The 21,912-nt window shown below is 40.9% G+C and overlaps 2 protein-coding genes and 1 non-coding gene across 8 annotated transcripts in view; 2 read left to right on the top strand and 1 right to left on the bottom strand.

Annotated features, from left to right (window-relative positions):
• Positions 1-759: 759 nt before the first annotated feature.
• LOC141568027 (U6 spliceosomal RNA) lies at positions 760-865 on the bottom strand. The gene has a single exon (XR_012491040.1). It is a non-coding gene; the product is annotated as a U6 spliceosomal RNA (small nuclear RNA).
• A 4,044-nt stretch (positions 866-4,909) lies between these two features.
• ATP5MC3 (ATP synthase membrane subunit c locus 3) lies at positions 4,910-8,291 on the top strand. The gene is made up of 5 exons (XM_019727479.2): positions 4,910-5,043; positions 5,242-5,350; positions 6,553-6,630; positions 7,158-7,351; positions 8,034-8,291. Exons 2-5 carry the CDS (start codon positions 5,315-5,317, stop codon positions 8,146-8,148), a joined length of 423 nt encoding a protein of 140 aa, XP_019583038.2. The 5' UTR covers positions 4,910-5,043; positions 5,242-5,314; the 3' UTR covers positions 8,149-8,291.
• An 11,361-nt stretch (positions 8,292-19,652) lies between these two features.
• ATF2 (activating transcription factor 2) overlaps positions 19,653-21,912 on the top strand; it is a 73,695-nt gene continuing 71,435 nt past the window's right edge. For 2 of the 6 annotated variants that reach the window (XM_019727477.2, XM_074338262.1), the window contains exon 1: positions 19,653-19,806. The gene's annotated coding sequence lies outside the window, so the exon portion shown is untranslated. Of the gene's footprint in view, positions 19,807-19,914; positions 20,034-21,912 lie in introns of those variants that run through there. The other 4 variants (XM_074338286.1, XM_074338282.1, XM_074338270.1 and 1 more) reach the window with 4 other exon arrangements.

Genomic DNA, 21,912 nt, shown 5'->3' with positions numbered 1-21,912 from the left:
CTTATGAATGGGTCAAGTATGTTCTAGACTGTGTGGAGACAGCAAGGAACAAAACCAAGTTCCTGCCCTCATGGACTTACAGTCTAATGTGAGAGTTAAACAAACAAACACTAAATAATGCCAGGTCGCAATAAGTGCTATGAAGAAAAATAAAGAAATGTAAGGGATTCAGGAAGGCCTTGCTTAAGAGGTCACTGGAGCAAAGAGTTGAATGAAGTGGAGGTGTAAGCCAAGTGAATATCCAGGGGGAAGGTGTTCTAAGCCAACGAAACAAAACATGCAGTTCTGTGAGGTGGAATATGGTTGGCATGTTGGAGGAATAGCAAAAGGGCTAGAGCCCCCAAAGCAGAGTGATTAAGGAGTTGTCTTTTTATTCATTTATAGAAACTCTATGTATTTACCCTGTATAGTTATGCTACCAACTAGATACTGTTAAATTCATTCATTTCATTTACTTTCAATTTTTAGGGAATTTTTTTAATTAAAAAAGTAAAAATTTTTTAAAATTTAATTTTAAAAAAGTAAAATTTAAAAGTAAATTTAAAATTTACTTTTATAAATGGTTTGCGTGGTTCCAAATTCAAGTCTACAAAACACAGCATTGTAGAAGTTTAGTTTCAAAGAAGTCTAGTTTCTATTCCTGTTTCCTCCAACCTATTCTTTCCCCCATAGGTAACCATCTATGAACCTTCTAGTTTTTACATATAGGAAATGCAATTCTCTCCACTTTTTCTATGGAGGTAAATGGTAGCATACTATAAAAACATAGGACACTTGAAGAATTTGTATGTCATCCTTGCACAGGTACCATGCAAATCTTCTCTGTATCATTATAATTTTGTGTATATGCTGCTGAAGCAAGCATGAAGAGACTAAGATTTCACATGGATAAGAGTTCAGAACGTGGAGACTGCCTGAAGAGAGATGGCTCACCACAGAGAGCCTTATATGGTCTGGAGATACCATGAAGATACCAGGTACCTGCAGAGAGAGTAAATTGCCTGGGGGTGGACCAAAGGCATTGAAAAAAGAAGTGAAAGGGTAAACGCAGACAGACATTGCCTACCTCACAGCTCAGCCTAGGGCCTAGCTCTGCTTCAGCTTATGGCCAATTCCTGCCAATATTCTGTTGCATCAAAAATGGATCAATGAAGTGCTTTAATGTTTTCGCTTTTTTAATTAAATTTTTTAGGCACATGAGATTGTAAACACAGAATCCTTCATAGGCACAAAAAAATGTTTGTTTGAACAAACTCATGCCACATACCAAAAAATGTTCCTTGGGTTCTCTAAGTTTGAATTTTGCAATATTAGAAAGGAAAAGACATTCTAGAGGTCATTATAATTTGTCCAAATTGACTAAAATCTTAGTTTAAAAGAGAAGAATAAATTTATTGCAAATTACTCTGTACATACTAAGCTTATTTATTATTGAGCAAAAATATATTGAGTGACTACTATGTCTAACACTCTGTTAGCTGCTATAGAAGAAATAGATATGAATTAGACCCAATCCCTGCCCTTGAGAATTTTACCATCTGTGCTAGTTATTAACCTATGACTTCTCGGCTACAAATCCATCCTCTGTCTTGCCTCCTTATTCTAGAGCTGGGCACTATAGGTATTTCTGCTCTGATAACTGGCAAAATGTTAGGCTTTGCCAATAGAGGGCGATGGAAAGACACTGTGAGGCTAGAGCAAGAGAAAAAGGACTTCCTTCTCTGTGCCGTTCACATGGAGCCAGTAGATTGGTTGGCCGGTGACTGGTTATGTTCACTTCAGCAGTCCTCGCGGTTCACTTGTGGCCCATACAGGTGGAAGGTACTTTCCTATGGCAGCCACACACCCTCTATATTTCTAAGTTCTTCTTCAGACAAGGGTAGTAGCTATTCCTACAGTTGCTGTTTCTGCATCCCTTAGAGTCCACTCTATCTTTCTTAGACACCTTTTACTAGTTAACAATCTGTATAGTAAGGTTTCCTTGTTCAAATTACTGATATGGTTTCTGTATCCTGGTTGGTCCTTGGCAGATATATCATGGAAAAAGGGTGGGAAAGACAAATGTAAGTTAGTAAATTCTGTGCAAGAAAGGCCATTTCTGCTATAATCACAGCCCAAAGATCAAACAGCTTCAGAGATCTATAGAATTTATATCAGTTTGGGTTGTATTGAGCTGCATATAACACAAAACTAACTTTAGTGGCTTCACCAATTTATAACACAAAACTAACTTTAGTAGCTTCACCAAATAGAGATTTATTTTCTCATGTAACATGAAGTCCATAAATAGGCATTTGAGAGCTGCCATAGCTATTCAAAAATAAAAAGTTAAGAACCCAAGTTCCTTTTAGTTTCCAGCTTCTCCATCCTTAATGTGTGGCTTCTGTACTCATGGGTACAAGATTTTGCTTCACTTCCACACACTGGGTTTGTATTCCAGGCAGGAAAAAGAAAGGGAAAAGGAAAAAAAGAAATGAGCCAGTTGAATCTAGCCCCTTTCTAAACATTCTTGGAGGCAACCTCAACTCACATATCACTGACCATTCCTAACTGTAAAGGAACCTGGGAAGCTCAGTATTTCTTAACTATGAACAGGGTTCTGTAAATAAGAAAAAAGGGGAAAATGGATATTGGATAGACAACTAGCTGTGGATATCACAAATTAATTGAAAAATGAGTAAACTTTTGAGATGAGCAAGAGTCCGCAGAGACTAAATCACATACCCATATGTACTTATTCATTTTCTTTTAATGTAAGTAGTCTTTCTATATTAATTATTGGCCATGACATAAAATAGGTTTTCTTCAATAACTAGCATATCTTACCAAAAAAAAAGTATGGAATAATATTTATTTTATTAAGTATATTGTTTTCATGTAACTCTTGAATATAAATTTTAGCCTAAACCCTCTGGCTCTCTCAGAGGACATGTGAGGTGGATATGCTTTCTCATTCTTTAAAGTCTTTTTTTCCTCCAGCAAATAATTATTGGATCTTTTCTCTTTTTCTCTTTCTGTATGTCTGTGTTTCTCTATCTCTGTTACACACACACACACACACACACACACACACACACACACACACACACTTAAAGATACAACATCTGCTCTTTGAACAGCTAAAATTCTTCATAAATATTTAAACTCTAAATAATAGAACCTGCAAAGGACCTATTCTCTCCTCTTCTAGACCAGTTCATCTGCTTATTGACATGTTGACAGTACAGGGCCTGAACTTAAGATTTCACCTCTCCCTGCCATAGGCATCTGCCCGTGTGTTCTCTGGAAGAGCTTCTGTTAGGGATCCTGGCTTCTCCCCTGCCGCCTCCTCCTCCTCTTCCTTAACAGTTACTAACCGATTTATGGTTGAAGGGACAGGAGCTTCCTGTAAACCAATTCCATACACAAATCCATTTAGAATAAATTTTCCCTTAAGAGGATCTATTATTGAAATATAAGACATATGATTGCGAATGGAAAAAGGGCCACATGTTAAACCTGATAAGCTCAGGAGACTGAAAATAACCACATAGGATGACGTGAACATAAAAACTCCTAACTCAGGTAGGTCATGGCAGGATGTCACATCCTTGGCCTGTAGGTTCCTTGACAAAGGTCAATCTTTACCTTAAGTGAGCCTGTCTGTTGTCTTTTTGCATCTAAGATAACATACTCTTTGGAATGTCAGAGTAATCCTTATATCCAGATCCCCCCAAGGGGCACATCCCATCACACCAGAGCAGGAAACTACAAAATCTCTCATTGTTAACTTGTTCCCCAAATACCATCTCTATGTGCTATAAAATGCTACTGACTATCCTGTACCCACCAATGTAAAAGAAGTGTGTGTCTCTCCATGTTGCTTTTTATCCAATCTTAGAGATTTACCTGCTTTGCTTTCTCCTACCCCCTTAATCTGCAACCAATGGATTTCATGTAACCTTCCTCCTTGGATTCTGATATATAAAATAAGTTGCAAAACGGCCATTTTCCCAATCCGTTGAGACTTTGCTTCCTGGCAATTGTCAGTTTGGCTCAAATAAACTCTTATGAGCTTTCTCTTAGGCTGGATGTCTTTTCGTTGACATGATGCTTAATTTTATATATCAACATGAATGGCCATGAGGGTGCCTAGATTAAACACGATTCCTGGGTGTGTCTGTGAAGGTGCTTCTGGATGAGATTGGCATTTGTATCTGTGAATATATTCAGTAAAAGCCATTTTTCTGAGACATTTCTGTACTCATCTGAAGAAAATGATTTGTCCACAGTTACCAAAAACCGGTGTTAAAGTTGGGTAGGCTTTGAAAATACTCAGACTTTCTCTAGTCCCAGGCCCTACATGAAGTATGTTACAATCCCTTAATTCTTCCAATCAGAGCAGGAAGAAAAATTTACCTCCCTCACTTTACAACAAGAGCCAACTTTGTGCCCAAATTGACAAAACTCTTAGATCTATTCATTTGCTAATTTCTTTGTCCCAGGACTTCTAGGTCAGGCCCTCTTTCACCCAAGGATTAGCCACACATCTGGAATCCTTTCCAGATTCCTTTAGAGAAATGTATTCACTCTGCTGGGGACCTTAATATCTTCTGTCAAGCAGTGAATGAACCCCTTCTACACACACACACTCCTATTTCAGAGAATGACCAGGAAGAGGAACCCTCTACTAAAAAGCAACTGATAAAAGGCAAATTTCACAAGGTGTCAAGTGAAAGAAAAAGTAGCAGTTTCCTCCCGCCAGCTCAGAGCAAAACCTGTTCAGTCCTCTTTGTCGGGGCTGGTTTTCAATTTCTTCTTTTTGTCTCTCCTTTACCACCCACTGTCCACCAGCCCATCATTGGATGCCTGTCCGACTCCTTCCCAACCGGTTACCAATAAAGTTGATACAAAGTGACCTTGAGCGCCTTCCCTGCTGCACCCGATTCCCCGCCTTTTCCATCCGGGTGCCGCGGCGCGCATAAGAGCCGCACCGCGCCTGCGCGCCCAGCGCCACTCCTTCGACCTCTGCCGCCGTCGCCGCCGCCGCCACCTCCCGGGACGGTAAGCCCAGGACGCGGGAGCAGGGCCTGGCCGGGGCCGAGCAGCGCCCTTGGGGACCCATTCATTCTGCTGGCGTGTCGCTGGGCGCGGGGCCCAAGCTGACGGCGTGCACAGAAGCCCGCGGGACCTGAGGGTGGGTCGGGGAGAGAGGACAGGCCCTCGGAGGGCACTTGACCTTAAGCCTCTTTGCCTCCTCAGAGAGGAAGCGGGAGAGGAGCCCACGTCGCCTGTCACCCAAGTCCTCCAGCCGCGCCGCCCCGAGGAGTGTAAGATGTTCTGCGCCAAGCTTGCCTGCACCCCCGCTCTGGTGCGTAGCCCAGGCTGGGCCGGGGACGGAGGGCCGGACCTCTTGGCCTGGAGCGTCCACGTTGTTGAATGGGACGCCTCCGGGCGGCGCACATCGCCCGCTTGCGACAGCTCTCCCCTCACCCCTTAACCTTTGTGTCCTTTTCTCCTTTTCCTCCTGGTTCTGGGGCATCTCACTCTGCTCCTTCCCCCCACCGCGGCGGTGGAGGGCAGCCGAGGCCTAGCTGTCAGGCCCCACGCGGTGTAGGTCAAGCCCTCCTTGTCCCCAGGCCTGGGGCGTCCCCCTCCCCCACCTCCTCGGTCACTCTGGGGGGTTGGTGTCTACACGAAGGTTGGGGTACTGTGAAGGATGCAGGGGGCCACCGAGGCCTACCTCAGCGCAGCAGCGCTCTCCATTGCCTACGTATCTGTAGGTCAAACTCGCTGCTGCAGAGAGAGGGACTTTGCCTCACCCTGTGTGGGTGGAGGAAGGTGGCGGAGGAGCCTAAAGCCTTTCTTCCTGCGTCTGAAATGTTATTTCCATAACCTTTTTGGAGGCTTTAGGTGAAATGAAGATCTGGGAGATTTGTCCTAGAGAATCAGATCTTGGTTCTGAAGGGATTTTCTGTGACCTTACTTTAGTGGACACTCAAGGACAGGCAGACAGCTGGACTGGAATATGGCCTTATGGTCAGAGTATCTCACCGATTATTCTTACTCTGATGTAGAATTGCTTAAACTGCTTTTTAATTTCATGATTAATGGACATACAGGAATACCTTGGAAATGGTGAGAGCCCATATTAACTGATGAGCTATTTTAAATGACGGTCTTTTATAATGACACTTGTTGGTCCTCTTAAACTTACCAAAGAATGTGGGGTGTTTATTGTCGTTTTTCTGATCTGAATTGTAGCACCACAATAATTGAAATTTTAAAAGCAATACCTATTCTTTTTAAGTAATTGTTGTGAGAAATTTTGTTTAGTGTATTACAAGTAGCTTATGAGGCAAGCTTTAAAATTTCATTGGCAACTTTAAAACTACTGAAATTGCTTCATGTATTGAAAATGACATAAGAGCCAAGATATGTGCCAATACAGAAAAGTAATGAACTTTCTGATTCATTTTTGCTGCTTGCATTTTAGAACTCGTGCTGCAAGAAGGGTCTTTGAAGTCTTATCTGTATTCTTACTTATTACATGGAATCTTTTTTCCTTAATAGATCCGAGCTGGATCCAGAGTTACATACAGACCAATTTCTGCATCAGTGTTATCCCGACCAGAGGCTAGGACTGGAGAGGTAATAGTAATAATAGAATTTAAGTGACACTCCCAGTAAGTCTTATGGTTTTGATTAAAGTGAAGACAAAAAAAACCAAAAACAACACAGACCCTCATTAATTAATGGTTTGAGTGGAATCCTTAAAAAAAATGTGCAGAAGATGAACCAGTAAAATAAATTTCTGTATCCAAAATATATCCACCCAAGTTGGCTAAGAAATATAGTCAGTATGTATATTTAAGTATTTATTCTTGGGTTGCCTATATTTAAGATTATAATAGCTACAGTCATTGAAAAGCCTACTCTGAAAAAGCATATGCACGTACACTGTTTCTTAATTTTCAACAAACTTATAGGATGTAGATACTGTTATTCCTACATTATTGGAATTATTCTAAGCCCTTGGTATTTTTCTATTGTGCCACACCACACACATTCAAACTTGGCTACAAAATAGAGAACTAGGTATCATTTTGGCAAACTGTAATTAAAATAGCTATCTGTGATGACTGATTTGACCTTTGCCTTTATTTCCTGTTCTTTAGGGCTCTACGGTATTTAATGGGGCCCCGAATGGTGTGTCTCAGCTAATCCAAAGGGAGTTTCAGACCAGTGCAATCAGCAGGGACATTGATACTGCTGCCAAATTTATTGGTGCAGGTGCTGCAACAGTAGGAGTGGCTGGTTCTGGTGCTGGTATTGGAACAGTTTTTGGTAGCCTTATCATTGGCTACGCCAGGTAATTTCCACTGTCAGATAAGCTAGTTTAAGAGCATGCTTGAAATAGTTGGAAATTTAGAAAACTAGTGAAATAATAATAGCTACTTTGTATTAAGTACCTCCTCTATGTCTTGCATTATATTTTGAGGGCTTTACATGCATTATCTCACTTAACTCCCCTTAACACGTGTTGGAGATACACTCCAGTTTACCTGTGAAGGACTAGAGACACAGGTCTCTCAAGATCATAGCTAGTAAGTCTCAGAAAATAAATTGTAACTGCATTTGGGTTTACAGTGTGCATTCTCAATTGTTAAGCTATACTAGGAATATACTAGAGCAATTCTTTAAAAGTATCAATTTCCATTTTGTTATTTAAGACCTTATTTCTAAACTGTCAGATCCTAAAAGGTATAGAGCATACTTTCACAGGGATAAGAAAATGTCAGAACCCTCCAAAATGGATGAAGACTAACCATTTATATTGACATACAAAGACAGCTTTCTCCCTTTCCCCCATGTGATTAGGATTGAGGAGAAAGGAATGTCAAAAGCCAAAGCAAAAGATACAGGCAAATGCTTTTCCAGTGCTTTGCAGTTTACAAAGATCTCCACATTAGTAATCTGATTCTTTAACATTTACCAAACAATTGAAATTCAAATAATATCTCAAAGTAACAATTGTGTTGTATCTCTTTTAGAAACCCTTCGCTGAAGCAGCAGCTGTTCTCATATGCTATCCTGGGATTTGCCTTGTCTGAAGCTATGGGTCTCTTTTGTTTGATGGTTGCTTTCTTGATTTTGTTTGCCATGTAACAGAAATTACTGCTTGAAATGTTGGCATTCATCTTAATTACGGATTAATTGTGTATCTTACTGTGACTCCGAAAACTATAGTATTGGTGTCATGGAAATATACGTTATTTCCAAAGTTATTTCATTAAAGATGAAAACTTTAATTTTTGCTGTGATTTGTACTTACCTAAATTTAGATCCTCATAAAGAAGGACTTGCATTCAGGCAGATGCTGTTCAAGTCAAAGGGAACTACAGCAGTTGCCTCACTGATGAAAAAGATCCTAATGTAATTTTTGTGGGAATTCTTTTATATAGTGTTCTGCACATTGTAAATTATAGGGCTTTTGTTCATTAAATGAGAAATATTTGAGTGCTTTGAGCTTCTATGAGATATGATTAATTAAACCAAGATAGTTAATTGCTTAAGATGATTCTGTGTTTTTAAGGGCCAACATGAATTCAATACTGGAAACAGGATCACCTTCCAAGACTAACTTGGCTGGTCTTTCACAGCGGGATCTAGAAATCACATCAGCTTTTTAGGATTTGAAACCTTGTTAAATGGGGGTGGGAGGCAATTTTTGCTTTTCAGTAAGTGTTACATTAAGCAGTTGTGTGTCTATAATGAATCTTATCTGTCTTTTAAGAAGAAACTCAGTCTAGCAGCTAGTTTCTTGCCTACACAAGGCTCATTAAAAACCAGGTACCAGTAAGTAAACTGAATTGGCTACATTTTTAAAGCCAACAGTTGCTGAAGCATTGCTTATCATTGATACAGATGTTTATAGTAGGAGTTTTGGGAATGATAGTTGGTTCAACAGTATTTTATTACTAACAGTATGTGTTGCTTCTTGGTCAAATCTTTCCTATGAAAAGAAAGTGTTGCTATAGAAAGACTGAGTTTTCCCCATAGCAAATATAATACCCCTCTTTCTCATCTCAGTTTTAGGGTTTCTGTGAAGGTTAGGATGATAATTAGGAAACCTGCATTTTACTTCCTTAATGCCTAATATGATTTAAATTGAGAAAGAGCCATCAATTACCAGGGTTTCTCAGAGTGCGGAGGAAAGACCACCTCCATCAAAATCACCTAGGATATCTGTTTAAAATACAAATCCCTGGGTTGTTGACCCACTGAATTTGAATCTTGGGCCATGACACTCAGCTGTCTGCATTTTTAAAAAGATTTCCCAGCTAATTTTTGTACATACTGTTAGAGAATCACTAACTTACATGCGTACTTTCCACTGTCTATAAAGTGAAACGAGGCCATGAAAAAGCTAATGAGCTAAAAAGTTACTATTGCTTTTTGGTTGGTTAATCATCTAGTCTATATAACAAATTCCTGGAGCCTTCAGTATTTTCTTGAACAGTACTACTCAGTATTTGAACTTGGCAATGTAAATAAAAAGTACAGTATTTCTATGTTACCCTGAATATAACACCTAGCCGGACAATCAGCTCTAACGCGTCTTTTGGAGCAAAACAATATAAGACAAATAAGTCCGGATCTTATATTAAGTTTTGCTCCAAAAGACGCGTTAGAGCTGATTGTCCAGCTAGGTCTTGTTTTCGGGGAAACACGGTATATAATCCAACAATTCCACACCTTTGTATATACCCAAAAGAATTAAAAACAAGTGTTGAAACAAAAACTTGTATTTGAATGTTGATAGCGACACTTCACTGTAGCCAAAAGGTAGAAACAACCAAATGTCCATCAATTGCTCAATGGATAAACAATATAGTATATCCATATAGTGGGATATTATTCAGCCATAAAAAGGAATAGAGTAAACCTTGAAAACCCGCTAAGTGAAAGCAAGACAAAAGGCTGCATGTTGTATAATGCCATTTATATGAATAGACAAATCAGTGATAACCCAGGGCTGAGGAGAGGGGGAAATGAGGAGTGACTACTTAACTGGGTATGGGATTCCTTTTCAGGTAATAAAAATGTTCTGGAATTAGTGGTGATGGTTGCACAACACTGAATGTACTAAAGGCCACTGAGTTTGTACACTAAAATGGTTAAAATAGCAACTATATTTCACTATTAAGTACTATACTATTAACACAAAGTACATAGTATAAATCATACCAAATTTTTAAATCCTGGGGAAATACTTAGATTAACTAGTCCTCTGTTCCAAGTTCATTTGAATAAAATCAACTTTGGTTTTGTTTTGTTTTTTAAAAAGCAAAACTCTTTTTAGTACTGGTTTGGTGGTTGGTTGAAGGGGCCTGAAACATTGATTCTGGAACAAGGTTTCTTGCAAGAGATGCTCCAGCTGAGGAAATCTGAAAATGGAAAGGAAGTATCTGGACTGTGGCTGCCTGAGCGCCATGTTACTGAGCAAAAAGAAAAAATAGTCTTTAGAAAATCAGTATAACTGAGAAGTACAACCACAGACTTACCTAGAAGGGAAAAAGATACATTGCGTCAAAAGATCAACATCCTGGAGTATATCCCTCTACTGCATTTTTATTTCCAGTAACAAGTTTCTGACATTGAAGTACATCACTGGAATACATCTGACAGCAGAAATGTTTATTGCGCACCCTTTTTACAGGAAGTACCACCTCCCTTAGTTCATTAGCCTTACAAATATTAATGGTAAATGCTTTTCACTAACAGTTTCTGAACAGGCCAATAAGATGATTTTCCATCAAATAACAAATGAATTCATTTTGATAAAAGAGTTTGGCCTGTTCATAAAATCCAATAGGCAAGAGCACTTGAGAGGCAGAGTGCCCATTCGACTATATTTGTTCAGAATATAGTTCCCCAAAGCTTCAGTTTTCCAGTATACTTTTTTTTTTGGTATTGTTAAACCTTTCCTCAATGCAGAAATGTGACAGTTCTAATGCCTTTGGGATTAACTCAAAATACAGGTTTGAGTATGAAATGTGTGTTTGAACTAAAGAGAAATTTGTCATCTAGCCACAAACACTAGGTATATGTGGAAATAACTAAAGCAAAGTAGAATGGTGAGTTCCAGAAGAACGTCAGTAAGTACTAAGATGTTCGGAGGAGGTAGAAAGAATTTCCAGCGATGGAATCACATGAAAAAGTGTTATTCATCTACAAATTAGGATAAACCTTAAGGAACTGGTAGAATGAAGACAGGCCAGAAGAAGAGGGTATCTTGGCTAGTGAATAGCATCAGGAAAGGTATGTGAGAAAAAAAGCTGCATGGGTATGGAAGGGGAATAGTGTGAGATAAGGCTGCAAAGGTAGGCTGGGGCCAGATGATGTAAACTGGCAGATGTAACAATGTAGGTTTTATTCATCTGACCACAGCCAGCCATTGAAGATTTAGAGCTGTGTTTTAGAAAGATTAATATAAGACCCGTGTGCAGGATGGACTAGAGCCAGTAGTGATCAGTGGTTTCTATAGGAGCTTTTTTTCTTTTTTTTTTGTAAGATTTTTATTGGGGAAGGGGAACAGGACTATACTGGGGAACAGTGTGTGCTTCCAGGACTTTTTTCCAAGTCAAGTTGTTGTCCTTTCAATCTTAGTTGTGGAGGGTGCAACTCAGCTCCAGGTCCAGTTGCCGTTTATAGTTGCAGGGGGCGCAGCCCACCATCCCTTGTGGGAGTCGAATTGAACTGGCAGCCTTGTGGTTGAGAGCCCACGGGCCCATGTGGGAATCGAACCGGCAGCCTTCGGAGTTAGGAGCATGGAGCTCTAACCGCCTGAGCCACCGGGCCGGCCCCTCTATAGGAGCTTTGCTGAGGTAATGAGGGCCTAGTCTAGGATGAATTTTTTAAAAGCCTAAGTTTTATCAGTAGGAATTGGTATCTAGACCTTGGGAACCAGTTAGGAGAGGAGAGGGTGTATGCATCAAATTTAGGTGCCACTCCCTGTGCTAGGGACTTCACATATGCTACGTCACTGGGATTACTTTCCAAGAGGCAGAAAAAAGAGACTCGGGTTAAACAACTCCCAAAATTACATAGCCATTAAGTGGCAAAGGATCCAGATTCAGATCTTCCTTGATTCCAAAGTCCATTGTGGGGACAGCCTAGAGTGCAGTTTCCAGGCTCTTGGCCTCACGTGGAAAGGTGCTGGCTCAGGTAGTAAATGACCATCAACTGTGATTGGATGGCCATCAGCTGTGGCTAGTTGGCCGTCAGCTGTAACCAGTGAGCCATTGGCCACTAATATAACTGCTGTGGCTACGCTAGCAGAAAATGGGGGCTAGCAAGAAGATGGTGGCTGAGCTACCAAGAGCGGATTGCAGTTAGCAAGTGAGGTTGGTTGGTTGGCAGAGAAGTGGACGGCAGGTTGCAGTTCGTGTGGCGCCTGCTTCCTGTGTCTCCAACCCACTGCCAGCAAGAATATAGTGGTATGACTCCTCTATCTATGGCTCTGTGGGTGTTCCTTTTTGGCCTCACCATATCCTTGCGTTCTTGTGTGGGAAGTGGGAGCAGAGACCCCACCTGACACCATGCATGACATCCATGCTTTGATTTTTAGAATGATTATGTTAGGGACGGCAAGGAAAAGGCTAACTTGGGAGAAGTGATCATTTTTGTTTTGTTACAGAATTTTAAAAACAAAATTGAAGTATAATCTTACAGAGAGACTCGTGGGCTTGAAAAGAGAAAAGGTATGGTGTACGGTATGAAGTAGATGTGAGTAAGTGCAGAGCAGCAGTAAGGACACAGCTCCAGGTAGATAACATGCATTTGTAGTGAACCTGCAATTTATGATCAAGTTGCTGATGGCTACAGGTGGGTAGAAATGAATGCCATTGAAGTTAAGTTTAAGGAAGGATTGTAGACAAATGGGAAGTAACATTTGAGAACCAAATAAACTATACTCATACTTCTGCTGTAAGTTTTAAATTCTACTAAGTAATTTTAGCCAACATGGTTTGATTTGGGTGTTGAGTGTTTGGGAGAGGAAGAGTTTGTATTGACTAGGTACTAGTCTCTGCAAAGCCTTTTAAAACACTGTGATTTCTACACATAAAATTATTAATTAGTTGAATTTTCTACATGCTGAGCATATAATAGTAAGATCCTGGTATAGGTCTACTGAGAATATTATGGACTTAAGTCCCAAACACCGAGTTCATCAATTAGCTGCCCAATTTTTCACATTATTAGAGGCAAAAATTATTTTTTCAGATCTAATGCCATCCTCCTGTGCCTCAACAAGCATGGCAGTTGGATTCTGTCTCTGTCAATAGCAACTGTGCCTTAGCTTGCTTTGATGTAGAGATAGTTACAAAGTAGCAGTGTAGGATTTATAATACAATCTTTTTTCTACATTTCTTGTCATAGTGTAGGATTTATAAGAAAATATCTTTTTATAGATTAAAAAAAAAGACCACGAGTTTATTTATACTCCTCTCCTCCCTCTGCCCATCCCTATCTTACCCTCCCCAGTACCCCACCACCCCCAACACTTGAGCTCACTTGCGCATGCTCTTATAGGCTTCCTGGTGATGCGTGTAACATAACCAGAGCATTGCTACTCAATGGTCAGCAACATTGGCTTCACCTGGGAGCTTGTCAGAAATACAGGCTCCAGAGCAGCGGTGTCCAAACTTTTTTCAACGTTTTTCACCAAGGGCCATATGTGGTAAAATACACAAACAGCCAGGCCACTCACTCAAGGCGAAGTACGCATTGTCTCACCTGGTTTATTTAAGTAAACTAAATATATTTTTGGAATTTGCTGTGGGCCAATTAACAATGGATTGCGGGCCGCAGTTTGGACACCCCTGTTCTAGAGCCTCACCCCAGAACTTCTGAATCAGAACCTGAATTTTAACAAGGATTCCAGGTGATTCGTATATACATTAAACTTTGAGAAGCACTGTACTAGAACACTGCCATTTCCAGCACACGGTGATCCAGACTTGGATTCAGACTACTTTTCATTCATTGGGAGACTTTCCCCCCCCTCGCATTGGAATGTACTGCTGATCAGTGATTATCAAAGTGTGGTCTGAGGACTTCTGAGGGCCCCAAGACCCTTTCAGGGCTTCATGAGGTCCTCCCTTTTCCATTTACATAGCTGTGTGGGGCTAGATTTTCATCATATACTTCAACCAAAACAACATATTGCAACAGATCAAATGCAGAAGCAGATACAATAATACAACCATAGGCATACCTCCTTTTATTGAACTTCACTTTATTGCAGTTCACAGGTGATGCATTTTTTAATAAAGTGAAGGCAAGACCCTCCACCAGCAAAAAAAGATTACGACTGACTTTATTGCAATACTCGCTTTATTATGGTGGTCTGGAATTGAGCCCACAGTATCTCTGAGGAATGCCTGTATCTTCTGTCTCCCTAGATCACATCCTTTCAGTTATCCATCTGTTTATAATCTCTAAAAATTGGCCCAGGTTCCTAGTCAGAATCTGTATTTATTTCTCTTGAATGATGCAATGATCTCCTCTTAGAAATTTAGTACCTTAGAGCTCCATTCTCAAGAGAGCTTAAATATTGAAGAGAGGAATTGACCGAAGATCAACAGGGACTCGTAAATCCAAGGGCTTCTGATTGTTTCACCTATTAGCGGGAGCTAACATACTACAATATTCTTGGCAGACTCCTAAGAGGATCCTGGTTCTTGGCAGTGGCTGCCATTAAACAACAGCTTTTAGTCAGCACTTCCCAGCCACGGAGACTCCAGAATCTGCTCCTCTTATACGCGAGTCCCAAGGTTTGCCTCCTCAAATAGCTACACAGGTTGGCTGAGTCTTTCAGTCCCTGGACAGCTCAGTATTGTTCCCTCAAGACTTGTATCTAAAGGGACAGCTCAAAGCATTTATCCATCTCTCGAGGTATCTAAAATGTCTGTAGCTCTCAAGTCCTCTAAAGTCATATAAAAGTAAGCTTATAATACTGCATGTTGTCACACCCTTGCTGTATTTTCTGAATAACACTTACCAGTTTTTAAATTATCTCATTGTCTATACATGTATTGTGTCTCCTCTCTCCCTTGAGACTCTCGTTAAGGGACTTTGTCTTGCGTATAGTTGTAGCCTCAGGGCCAGAAACAGTGCCTGACATTTTCACGCTCAATAAATCTCAGCTTTATGAGTAATGAACTATAGAGATAGAGCATTCGGTTGACAGTTAATCCAAGAAGCCTGTATCTAAGGTAAGAAGGTAACTGGAAAGAGCCAGGTATTAGTCTAAAGGCCCAGAAGGGTCCACTTGACGAGACCCTCCTTGGTTTCTGGCACTAGGAATTCATGGCTTTTGTATTATGTGGGCCTCAGGTTGACAAATAGATTAGCCATGGAGGGCAGATACTGGAATGCCAGACAAAAGGCTTTACCCTTGAGAGATTCTATCTACTTTTATTGGAAAGCAGAATATAAGGAAAAGCCTTCTTTCTAGTGAGTGGGATGAAAGATTGGTTGAAGGTATTGGTATGAAAGATGAAAATAAGGCCCTTAAATTCCATTCTCTGTCCTTGGGCTGGTCTCACTGAAGCTGGCATAAACTAATTGGTATGATTTGAAGATAAACACAGCCCTCTCATTTATTCCCCCACAATGCCACACACAATAAATAAATTATTTTGAGAAACCAAAGATTGGGGGTGGGAGGTGGACATGGTCCTCCCTGCAGTGAAATGTTCTGAATCGACATTTCCATAGTGAGGATAGGCACTGGCAGGTAACTATAACAGGTCATTTCGGCAACGTGCACCCTGGGCTGTCAGAGATGGGGAAAGAAGACCTGCCATGAGATAGAAGCTACCCTAAAAATCAACTGAAATGTCTAAGGCCATGCTGTCCTCATCTCTCTGATATCAGGTAGGTGGATAATCATGCTCTGCTTCTTCCACGCCTTTTGTCACACACACACACACACACACACACACACACACACACACACACCACACACCCTACTGAGCTCACTGGCAAAATCCCAGCTAATGCACTGTACTGGGCTACATCTTGCAGATACCTGGGAAAATGCAGAGGCTCTTTCCCTGAGTCCAAGGCAGATATAAGGGATACCCTGGAGTATGTTATGTTTTGTTTAGCTATAGACAAACAGAAGCTATGTTTTATAAATTAAATCTTCCCTCCTTATCTATCTAATTTGAGCAAGGTTTGAGTAGAATTCTTATAAGCAATAATATAAAATGGCTTAACAACCACATAATACTTTTAAACAAGGTGGAAATACACATATGTGGCACTTCGAAAGTTTTGAGAGCATTTAGAGGCCACTATTATATTTGTGTGGTATTTAGTAATGGGTACTTTTGCAATAGAAACAAGTTTTCTTCTCATAACTTGTTCTTGTAATAAAGGATGCCAGTTTTATCCTGAGTTCTTAAAGGAGGTTTACCAGATCCTTACTAATTTTCCTAGGAGTAAGTTGGGTAGACGCATGCATGGAATAATAAGGCAGGCAAAGAAGGGGTCCAGAAGAAGCTTCCTGCATTCGTAAAGAAAAGATTGGAAAGACCATTAGGGCTTTTGGGGGAATACTGAGGAAGTGGGGAAAAAAATTGAAACACAAAGAAAGCATTTTATGAGGATATGGAGAAATATGAGACTTATACATTCACAGGATCAGAACCAAAAATAATTACATGCATTTTGTCTACACCAATGTTCTCCACTTGTAGAAAAGCTATATAGTAAATGAACTGCTGTGGAGCTAGAAATATGTAAATAAAGTGAAAGCCTTTGCTAACCGCCAGGCTGTCAACATGCATATAGAACAGATTTGCATCCTTCCCACCTGTTTTCTCCCTGATCTCCTTTATCTCACTTTATACCTTCTCTTTAGAAAATTGGCTAAAAATGGCATTCTCACTGCAGATAAGAGTACTATTTGTATTACTAATGATTCTTCTCTTGTCTAAGAGGACTCCTGAAAGACTTTCTTTAAAATAACATGTTCCTCTAGAGCAGGGGTCTCCAAACTTTCTTCAACGTTTTCCACCAAGGGCCATACGCGGTAAAATGCACAAACAGCCGGGCCACTCACTCGAGGTGAAGTACGTATTGCCTCACCTGGTTTATTTAAGTAAACTAAATATATTTTTGGAATTTGCTGCGGGCCAACAAAAAATGGATCGTGGGCCGCAGTTGGCCCGCGGGCCACAGTTTGGTCACCCCTGCTCTAGTGCATTACGTAGATAATTACTTAGACTGGAGAAATAGGGACAAAGAAAAATTTAAAACCGAACCTGTCAACTGAAAACAAATCAAAATTGGAGAAAAGAATTTCAAATTTTTGATATGTGAATGAAAAATCATAGTTTAAAAAACTACTCTAATCAATGCAAACTTCTTTTAAAATGTCATAGCATTTATAGCTTTTTTCTTCTTCTCACATTAGACAATTTGGGGGATGGAGAGAAGCAGCACCATATTAGGTAATGCATTCTAGACCTAACAAGTTGTGATTTGTTAGTTGCACATTTTGTCCATTAGCATGTTCATCATCAGTAATCTCAGCTGCTGAGGTTTTGTTGATAGTATTACACTACACACTAACTCTACTACAATGTTATTAATATTATATAGGGAGGGTACTTTCATTTAATTTGAGAAGTAAACAGTGTTAATAACCTGGCTTCTTTCTGGTCTCTTGTAATGAAATTAGTTTTAAAAGTGAGTTGGCTCTCGTACATGTATACAGGCCAGAAACCTGTTAAAAGGCCCAGTGCCATTACAATTTCACTTTTATGCCAAATACCATTATGGAACTGCAGGTTCATTTACTCTCAAATACTATCCCCCACAATCTTCTAACAATTTCGGTTTCACTTTGGTTTAGAGATGTTTGTGAGTGCATTTTATGTTAGTACTTAAAATTTACTCATAATTTTTTTGAAGACTAGAAATCAGCATCTACCAGTGGAAAACAAGAAACTGAAAATAACTTGCTTTTTAAAAAAGTAGTTAATGGAAATTTTTACAGGGACCCTGGTCATATTTTTCAATTTGTGCTACTATGCATTTATTGAACAATCAATATCCCTAAAGTTAACATTTAAATATTTAAGTTGTATAGAGAATCATAGACCAACATTAAGAAATATTTTCAGCACTGTACTTCTGTGTTTTTAGGAGTTTATCTGTGACAGTGAAGGCAGAGAAGTAAATATGGTCTCTTTTGTCTCTCATGTTAAATTAATCAAGTCATCTCCCCCTCTCCTCTTCTTAAAGAACTACTTTGAAAGCTTGACAGCCATTTCTTTGGCATTGCAGCCACCTATTAAGCAGTGGGATAGTATTGTGGAAAGAGTGCCATCTCTATGCCATATTCTAATCTGGTGTCCTTTGGGTCTCTCTAAAATAGAGTTGTTGATGTTTTAAAGATTTGAAATTATCTCTACTAAATTGATAAGTTTTATCTATAACTGCTAAGTAAAGGAAAATTAATAAAATGGGATACACCATAATATGGGAGACTTTTCTTACAAACAAGTTCTTGCACTGTTTTAAATTACCGTGGTACAGTAAAAGGCATTCTATTTCCTTTTGGTACATTACTTCGAACATAATTATATGCTAACATCATACATACACTACACTATTACCATGTTTCCCCGAAAATAAGACCTAGCCGGACAATCAGCTCTAATGCGTCTTTTGGAGCAAAAATTAATATAAAACCTGGTCTTATTTTACTATGATACCCAGTCTTATCTAACATAAGATCCCATCTTATCTAACATAAGACCCCGATCTTATATTAATTTTTGCTCCAAAAGACGCATTAGAGCTGAATGTCCAGCTAGGTCTTATTTTCCGGGAAAGGCGGCAGGTGCTTAGGAGCTAAAAGAATCACTTCTAGTTATAGCTTAGTGAAATTCGAACGCCATTCAGAGTAAAGGTTTTTTCTTTCTAGAACTGACATACTTGCTTTCCCGCTTTAAGCTTGTAGCTGGTTTGCGGGTTTTTTCCCGGCAAACTCCGCCCCTTCCAAACCTCAGCGTAATCCAAACTCCCCCTCTCAGGCTTCAGGGTACCGGAAGATGGGTTTAGGCGCGCGCCTCCCTGTGCTTCACCTTCGTCCTACCCAGGGCCAGGAAGTGACAGCAACGGAAATACTGGGCTCCCGGGGCTGGGCTCGGGGAACTCAGCCCGCGCTCTCCCTGGCCACTCACAGCCTTTCCAGAGTTCACCTTGCCTCTCCGCACACCGTCAAACGCTTCCCCTGACCTCACCCTCCACCTGCCCCAACGCCCCACACCCAGCCGGCTGCCAATCACAGGCTTCCGCAGGGCCGGGCTACCGAGACACCTCCATTGGCTCTGTGGTCTCGCCCCCTCCAGAACTGCTGCCCGCCCTCCGGGCGCTTCGTCCAATCATCAGCTACTGAGTGTCTTTGGTTCCGCCTCTTCCATCCCCGCCTTCCTGAAGTTCCGCCTCCTTCCCCTCAGGCCTGACGGCATCACCTGACCCCGAGGCGCTCGGTCTGAAAGAAGGGAGGAAGGGGCGTGAGCGTGGAGGGGAGGGGCACGAGAAGAAAGGGGGGGAATGCCGGGAGTGGGGCGGGGAGAAGGCTTGTCAATCCGATCTCGCGAGAGAGGACGGAAGCCTGTGGGAGCCCGTGGCCTTTAAAGTGCCGTTCAGCCCTTTCCTCCAGGGGTAGTTTGTAAACACGGTTGAGCTCAGGCCTCGCTGGCGACCGAAAGAACCATGAATGAGTGACCTGGAAAGGTGAGTAATGATGGGGAGAGGGCCACAGGACTAGACACTGTAGGGATACGGAGAAAGAAGGCACTAACATGGCGACGTTGCTCACCATAGTCTCCACCCCCCGCTCCCCATCACCTCGGGCGCTCCTGCCTCGGTTCCTAGCCTCCCGGCGACTGTGGCTGTGCTGCCGCCTCGGCGGCCGCGCGGCGTCTGCTGCCAGAGCCCGACCGGCCGGGCCGGACCGTTAGGTAACCGGTGTTCGTTGTTCCGGCCCCTCCCCGCTCGCACGCTTTCCTAACGAAGAGGAAAAAGGAATAACGGCTCTGAGACCCCTCCCCTCGGTTTATCTTCTCTGGTCAGTTGAGAGGGCCCTGGGCCACACATCGGATGCGCCCAGGGCTCGGGGAGACCGCCTCAACCCTGGAGGAGGGTTGGCTCTGGTCTCCCCACCCAGGACTCAGTGGTTGGGGACTGTGTTTGTGATGGTGGCGGGGAGGTGGGTAGGGAGGCGCGGCTGAAAATAGGGTCAGGGTCTCTGGCTGCGGTGGAACACGATAGAACAAATGGTGTGGAGAACCTGGGACTTGGAAGTCTCGGCCTTTTCTGTCCTTGCTGCCCCCGCCACCCCCCACTTTTTCCCGCTGGGGCGGGGCTGAGGTGTGGGTGCAGATTGATTCTTGTGTTTTCCCCCATATTTTACCTCCTTGGGTGCACTGCAGAGCTTCTGGTGGGAAATAACCTGTGCTTTTTATCAATGTCCGAAGGGCCAGAGAGAGAGAGCGAGTTCTGTGTTCGCTCATTGAACCGAGGCTGCAAGGCGGGTGAGGGTGAAAGACCTGGGACTACTTTTGTGCCCTTAGGCAGTATAAAACTGTCTTTGCTTAATGGGGAGTCTTAAAACTGATGAGGCCAAGAACAAAACTACAGTGAATACGATGGTATGAAAGTGATAACTCCTGATGGACCTTAGGTCTATTGAGTAATCCCGAAATTATAATGTGAAAGCTACACTTTCTTAGGAATTTTAAATTATGGAACCGGTAACAATGCATAAATTTAATGTATGTATTTGAAAGCAGAACAAAACTGTTCTCTGAGCACACTTTTTGTCCTATTTGAAGAAATTCATAACCACTGGCATTGTCAGTAATAGCCTTTCTAGGCATAATCTTTAAATAACCATGTATTCTTAGTCCATTGTAACAAAGCTGTGAAGGTGAGTAGCTTGTTAAAAAGTCAACCCTACAGGGTTAAGTGCCCTACTGACACATTTAGTAGCAGTTATGTCTTCTAATTCAATTTGCTACACTGACTTGAGGAATCCACTGTACACTTTTCAAAATTGCGGGAATATTGATATAAAGTATGTATTATAAAAAAAAGATGTCTTTCTGAAGATCAAGTAACAGAATAAAGGAAGTTCATAGATCTTTAAGGCCATCAATAATTAACAATTAACAATCCTAGTCTTTGTAATTTATAGGAATCTTCCAAATTTACAGTGGTGTGTATGCTGCTTTCCTAAAACATGTTTAATCTTTGTTTGAGAAGATGCTACTGCCATTACATTTTTAATTATTTGAAATATAATATTGTGGTAATTTAGAATTTAGTTGTTTGTGTTTGAATTGTCAGTAAGAAAGGAGCTTTCAGGGACTTTTGTGTGTGTTTTTAAGGTATATAATGCCTTCTGTAGATCTGATTGCATTTCCTGAAAGTTCTTTTTTAAATACCTTATTAGAATATTTCATATTTGGGGCACTATATTCTATTCTATTAAATATGTATTCCAGAAATCCCTGTATTTACTTTTTTAGTTGGAGTTTTTGTTTCATATTTTTCAACTAAGATAAAAGTAGAAATGGTTATTATGTCAGCTCTTTTAACAAATAATTTGCAGGGATGATTGTTTTTGGTATTCGGTATTTGGAAGCTATGAATATCAAAAAATTACATGCTATGCATCGAATGTCTGCTACTTGTAAATAGTATTACCTCTCAAGAAATCATCTACATTTTTTCTACCTAAATTTTTGTAATTTGGAAAAGTTGGGTTTTAATGATTTATATGTTCTCTGCTGGTATTAAAATTGTTAGATCATGTTAGATCAACTCTGTGGATCTTAT

This window comes from Rhinolophus sinicus, linkage group LG01, assembly GCF_036562045.2.
Source record: "Rhinolophus sinicus isolate RSC01 linkage group LG01, ASM3656204v1, whole genome shotgun sequence".
Taxonomy (NCBI): domain Eukaryota; kingdom Metazoa; phylum Chordata; class Mammalia; order Chiroptera; family Rhinolophidae; genus Rhinolophus; species Rhinolophus sinicus.
The sequence above is the reverse complement of the archived record's forward strand: the minus strand, read 5'-3'. Positions and strand labels throughout refer to the sequence as shown.